This window comes from Orycteropus afer, unplaced genomic scaffold (assembly GCF_000298275.1).
Source record: "Orycteropus afer afer isolate SDZICR_OR568_19922 unplaced genomic scaffold, OryAfe1.0 scaffold00319, whole genome shotgun sequence".
Lineage (NCBI taxonomy): Eukaryota > Metazoa > Chordata > Mammalia > Tubulidentata > Orycteropodidae > Orycteropus > Orycteropus afer.
In genome coordinates this window covers 1,914,650-1,921,381 of record NW_006921906.1, presented here as the reverse complement: position 1 = coordinate 1,921,381, position 6,732 = coordinate 1,914,650, and the positions used below count along the sequence as shown (strand labels likewise).

Genomic DNA, 6,732 nt, shown 5'->3' with positions numbered 1-6,732 from the left:
CCGAGGGCGCGCCGTGCCCTGGTGCCGGTGCTGCCGCCCGCCCGCCCGCCTGCCCGCCCGCCGCCCGCCTCTCGCGGCCGCTCTCCCCCCTCCCCCGACACACACTCACAGGCCGGGCATTGATGGTAATGTATGCGAGGAAACAGCAGAGACTCAGTGATGGGTAAATTGTTTTTTCGTTTCGGGCCGGGCCGCAGCGGGGGCGGGGGGCGGTGGCAGCGGCGGAGGGGGGGCTGTTCCTCCTTATCTGGTGCTGGCCAAGCCGCCATTTTTGTTGTTAACCCTGATCCCGTTCGGGCTGGGGAGGAGGAGCAGCAGTGAGAGCAGGCGAGGAAAGAGTGTATGGAGGAGTGTAGGGCAGGGTTCGCGGTGTTTAGCTCGCGTTACTTCTTTTAAGCTGGGTTTGTGTGTGTGTGTGTGTGTGTGCATCGCGGGGTACGTTTGGTAGGTCTCCCGCGGGGAGGGGCGGTAGGGGGACCGGTTTTTTCTTCCGCCTCCCGAGATGTCTCATGTCGCTGCTTCTTCCTGTTTTTCAGCTGTCACGACCGGAGGGGGGACTCGCAGCCTTACCAGGTACTAGCCGGGGCCGGGGTGGAAGGGTGGGAGGGGGCCGGAGGGGGAGGGGAGGGACTGCTACTCGAGCGCAGGCTTCAGAAGTCGCTGCAGGCCCTTTCGGTGCAACAAATCCGAAACTGGCACCGCGGGCCCCCTGAAATTTTTGTATTTCGTTTAGTTAGCGCTCTCCAACAAGGTTTAGTGACTTATTTTGACAGGTGGTTGGAGAAAGTCAGGTTTTTAGGGGGTGAAAAATCATTTGCAGCCAAGACGACTTGACTCGTGTTAAGGAATTAATGTGATGAAACGATAGGTAGTTTGAGGCATATTTATTTATTTATTGTATTGAAAAACTGAAAAGCTAATGTGAAAGAATTAAAATTAGGTGAAAAGCCTGGGGAGAGACAGCTAGTTGATTTTCAACTCTTAAAACTGCTCTCTCAAATTCCAGTTATTTTTGTTGCAAATAATTGCCTTAGAGTGAAAGTTAAGTGCTCTGTTTAACTGCCCTAATCGAAAGATACGAGATTTTTGGATGTTGGAATATTTCACTGTGATGTGGATTGTTGTTGATAACTATGTTCCTTTTGTTGTGGTACTGTAATTGTTGGTGTAAAGTTTTACAAAAAATTGTGATAGAATTGCCCTGAATTTTTTGGGTGAAATCTGATGAATGGAGGACAACTGTTAGATGACTCTAGAACTTGTGTAAGTTCTTTGAGTATAATAACTTACAGAAAAGATTTCTAAGCAGAAAGTTCTGTTGCTGGCTAACAAGTGGTGTTAAAGGTTAAGTTCAAAACACTAGCTTCTGTGATGTGTGAACATTGTGCATTAATTACATTTGGATATGACAGAGATTAAACCCTGTTGAATTTGGCCTCCTAAAACAATTAAATATTGCAAATATCAGTGATTGAAATGTGTTAAAATAAAAGTAAGCCATTATTGTGGAGGAGTTTCATTATTCCTTTTTAGAAATACTGCCCATGTATCACTTTATCTTGCCCAGTATTTTTATCCCTTTAAGGTAGTTTTCCAAGACTTGCAGGAGTGGATAACTCAGGTCTGAAGCACTTCATTTGAATCAAACATTGGAGTAATACCTCATCCTTTTTTTTTTTTTAGTAGATTTGCACAAATGTTTAAGTCTCCAACATATCAGCTACAGAGCAAAAAATTGATGACATTAATACTTAGATTCTAGTTTTCATTAGATTTAGCTTTCAAAAAAATTTCAAATATTAATACCCAGGAAAATTTGTATATAATGAATGTGCTACAGTGTTTGATTTAATGGAGTGGATTTTTCCCTGTTAAGAGTTCTATCAGGAGCTTTATAATAACAAGCGTTTGGCTTTCTGAATAACTTAAATGCATAATTGAAAATGGAAATTTTAATATTGTTGATACAAATCCATAAAACTTAATGATAATACACTATATTATTGGCTGATTTAGGAAGTTTAAAGTTTCAATTCTTTCTCTCTTTTTTGGGGGGTGTGATGTTTTACAGGCACTTAAATATTCATCGAAGAGTCACCCCAGTAGTGGTGATCACAGACATGAAAAGATGCGAGACGCCGCAGATCCTTCACCACCAAATAAAATGTTGCGGAGATCTGATAGTCCTGAAAACAAATATAGTGACAGCACAGGTCACAGTAAGGCCAAAAACGTGCATGCTCACAGAGTTAGAGAGAGGGATGGTGGTGAGTAGCTTTCCTGTTGAAACTTTTGCATCCATTTTTCTTTTAATAATAAGTCTGTATAAAATAATGTTGTTGTTATGTGCTGTCGAGTCGCAGTTGACTCATAGCGACCCTCCTTGGGTATCCAAGGCAATATCACTACAAAAGTAGATTGCCCAGCCTTCCTTCCGATGAGTGGCTGATGGGTTTGAACCGCCAGCCTTCTGGTTAGCAGTCAAGTGCCTTTGGCACTGTGCTACCAGAACTCCTCTATACAACAATAGGTTGTAGTGATATTTCAAGTTTGAGGACATTACCACGTGCCTATGTCATTCAAGCAAGCCCACTGCTGTGGAGTCGGATCCGACTCATAGCGACCTCTCCTTGGGTTTCCAAGGCGTTATCACTACCGAAGTAGATTGCCCAACCTTCCTTGTGAGGAGTGGCTGGTGCATTTGAACCATCAGCCTTCTGGTTAGCAGTCACATGCCTTAGGCACTGTGCCACAAGAGCTCCTTTTAATTCTTTCCAGGAAATTAACTTTAAAATTGCATTTTTAAAGTAAAAATTTCAGTTTATTTGGCTTAGTTAATTTTGAGATCCTTGTTGCTATTTGAAGTTATTTTTAAAGAGTTCAAATCTGTTTCCTGATACTAAGTTATTAACTTTAAAATTCAGTAGGTTTTTCAAAACCATTCAAAGGTTAGAAAAAACCATTGTGATTGAAAACATTGAGTTTTTTGTTGTAAACATTTAAAGTTTTATTTTCTATTCTGTTAATTTAACTTTTATACAGTTTTCACATACTCAACTTTTTAAAGATTAGGTTAGCCTTATTTCTTTTGCATACTGTTGATACCCTTCAGTTATTACTTTGTATCAGGCTCTTTGTGGTAGGAGACATAGTAAATAAATAAAATCTGTTTTCAGAATTAATTTGCCCAAAATTACCAAAATAATAGGTTTCATGTCTAAGAAATATATTAATGAACAAACTATTTTTCACTTCAGTAATTCTCTTTATTCCCCCATAGTTAGATCTTACATTACTTAATGCATAAAGTGCTTGTAATAAATGTATAGATTATACTTTCTACACTTAAGGAAACTCAACAAAATACCATGGTTTTTTTTTCCCTAGTTGACAACCAGTTTTTCAGTACTGCTTGCTGTGTTTTTTTAAATGACTTTCATTTTCTGTTGTTTTGTTTTGTTTTTTATCTTTAGTGTAGAAATCAGCCTTATTCAATGTGATTAAGCAATGAGAAACATTGGACACCAACATACATAATTACTAGGTTGAGGAAATTAGTAGTGGTCAGAGATTGCACTGGAATGGAATAATGTGGATGATTATTGAATAGGAGGATAATAAAGTTCTATGTTGTTTATAGCTAGGTTTGTGCTACTTGTGCAGATAAAGCATATTTTTATAAGAAGTAGTACTAAGGGGCTTGATTATTAGGAACATTAGAAGTTCTTTGGCAAAGTTACTTTTTTAAAAAAAATTTATTGTGATTTGGGTGAAAGTTTACAGAGAAATTCAGTTTGTATACAGCAGCTCACATACACTTTGTGTCATGACATTGACTACAGTTTCCCACAATGCAACCTTCCTCCCCATAGTTGCTTCTTCCCTCTTTCCTCCCATGCACTCCTGCTCCTCGACCTGTTTCCCTGAGCGTACACAGCCTTTCTGTTCTTCCATGATTGATCTCTCCAAGGAGTATATCTACCTAATGTAAATGTTCAGCTTATGTGCCTGTCTTTTGTTTGGCTGGGAGCCACAGTAGTGGGTTCAATTCCAGACCTGAATGGCAGCTAGGGCCATAGTCTCAAGTGTTCATTAGGCTGTATCAGATGAGCAAACCTTTCTCCTCACCCCCTTAATGATTTTGAGTTTTATTACACATTGTTTTCCCACTTTATCTGGGATGTCCTACAGAGATTCCCATCCTAGTGGTTGACGGTGGTAGCCAGGCACCATCTAGTTTTTTTGGTCTTGTAGTCGCATAGGCTGAGGATTACGTGGTGTACCAGTCCTTTGGACTAATTGTTTTCATGTGTGTTTGGTTTTCTTTTTTTTTTTTCTCTGGATGAGGAGAGGCCCATCATTGCATCTAGATGGCTGCTTCAAGCTTTTAAGATCCCAGTCGCTACTCACCAAACTAGGATGTGGAACAGTGTTTTGGGTACTGTGTTAATGCCAACTGAACTTGGTGTCCCATGTGACCATGGTCCCAAGACCACAAGTCCACCTACTGCCTGTAGGTGGCTGTGGCCAAAAAGTGACTACAACCTTGCCCCTTGTCTGCTGTACCATATACCTGGGAATTCTTACAGAATGCAAAATTACTTTAAACTATTTACATTTTTATTTTTGTAGGTAACATTTCCATGGTGATATATGTATGTAGAAATGATAATATCAAACTTTTCTGTAGTTCATATCAAATACAGTTCTTGGAGTGTAGCTACTGCTCATACTTGTACAAACCTTTATATTTCATAGTTGCATTGATTTTTTTTTTTTTTTTTTTAAAAAGGATATGTCATCTTGTCTCCTTGTAAATAGGATCTCAGGTTGTCTTCTAGTAACCATGATCTAGTAAATCTGTTCCCAAATCCAGTAAATCATTTGGTGCACGGGATGAAAACTTTTGTAAATGCTTTCATACATTTACAGTGAACCATGGCTGGTAAATTTTTCACAGGTGAAGTAAGCCCAAGAGCATTCTGTTGATTATTCATTTGACAAACATGGGCATTCACTGAATGCCAAAAGTTGTGTGATATTCAGGTCAAGATAAGATTGATCCTGGCTTTGAGGCTAGCCTTCCAGGTGTTGACCCTTAAGAGCTAGTGATATTTTAGGTGCTTTTCTTTTCCCAACTCCTTTTTTCACTTTGATTTTCATTTTAATTCCTGGGAGAATTCCAAGTATATCTTGTGGGTTTTTAGGTTCCATTTTGTTTACGTCTGCTCACTTTGTTCACTTAGCTGATGTCCTTTTAGCTTCATTTATAAGAAACTTAACTACTTCTCTGATCTAGATATTTGCTAGGTTAGACTCCACAGTTTACTTTCTAGATAGTTTAATCTAATCTCTCAGCTGTTTTGTCTGTCTTTTGGGTTCCTGTTTTAACTAATACAGCTCCATCACTGTCTGTATCATCTTTAATTAACTTGATTGCCATATTCTTTTATACTATGAAGGAGTGGGAGGAAGATTTGGCAGTCTACTTGCGTGGCAATACCGCCTTGGAAACCCAAGGAGGGGTTGCTGTGAGTTGAATTGACTCGACGGCAGTGAGCTTGGTTTTTGTTCATTTATGACGGAATAATAAATACTGTTTAAAAAAAAAAAAAGGGTATCTCCGTTCTGTAGTTCAGAGTCCATCTGTTACCTAGTTTTTTAGAAATGTAAAGTGATGATTTTTCTCTCTTTTTGCATTCTAAGAGAATAATCCTTTCACTTTGAGAAAAGGAATATTATATATGCATTAATATTTAGCCATCATAGCTTGGCTTCAGGTATATACTTTATTTTTCCTTTATTGCCAATAATATGTTTGAAACTAATCCATTTTTAAATTTCTAAGTATGACTTTATTTGAGGCATTATGAATTCCCTTAGACTTTTATCCTTAAATGAATATGAATTCAAGTATGTATGAATAAATACAAATTTAAAACCATTATCCAAAATCACATGTGAGTTGAATTAGCCGTGCACTTGGTATATGTATCATTAACTTAAAGTAAGAACAGGTTGCTCTATCATTTATTGCACTAATTTCAATTTTTTTTTTAACTTAGGATTTTTAAATCTAATGATCTTCCTTTCTTTAGTGAACATGTAATCACTTAAGTGTCTTTATGTTATGATTTGTAATTTTCATTTACAAAGCTAGTTGAACAAATGTGAGACTTGTAAAGTCTATTTTTCGCAGGATTGAGCTTTGCTGGCACCTGTCAATATCCCAACACTCCCCCTGCCCCCTAGTATTAACTAGATTTACTTCATGGGACCTTTGGTGATTCTGAAAAATAGCTCAGAAAAAAATGTATAAAAGGACTTTAAAATATGTTGTTTGAAATGAGAAAGTAGGCCTTGAGAAAGATTGTCATTCCTAAAAAAATCATTAGGTTGATTAAAATAAGACTTAATTTCAACATAGCGTGAACACTTTAAAGAATTAGAGGTTTTATTCCTTAGGACTTATTAAAAGGATATAGATATCTGTTGTAAATTAAAGGAGGGTATATGAAGGTGCACCTTGTTTTAAAAGATTCCTTAACTTGGTGGAATAAAGTTATTTTTTAATATTCTGTGATCAGTCTGAGACAATCCATGTTCCTTAAGTTCCTGTCCTACTTTTTTTTTTCTTTTTTATTAGGATTTGGGTGAAGATTTACAGAGTAAATTCACTTTTCATACAGCAGTTCACATATACTTTGTCTCATGTCATTGACCAAAATTTAC

General features: G+C 37.9%; 1 protein-coding gene across 1 annotated transcript in view; it reads left to right on the top strand.

Moving 5' to 3' along the window:
* Positions 1-122: 122 nt before the first annotated feature.
* WAC (WW domain containing adaptor with coiled-coil) overlaps positions 123-6,732 on the top strand; it is a 116,240-nt gene continuing 109,630 nt past the window's right edge. Inside the window, exons 1-3 of the mRNA XM_007951922.2 lie at positions 123-163; positions 537-573; positions 2,072-2,267. Coding sequence (XP_007950113.1) covers positions 123-163; positions 537-573; positions 2,072-2,267 — 274 coding nt within the window. The remainder of the gene's footprint in view (positions 164-536; positions 574-2,071; positions 2,268-6,732) is intronic.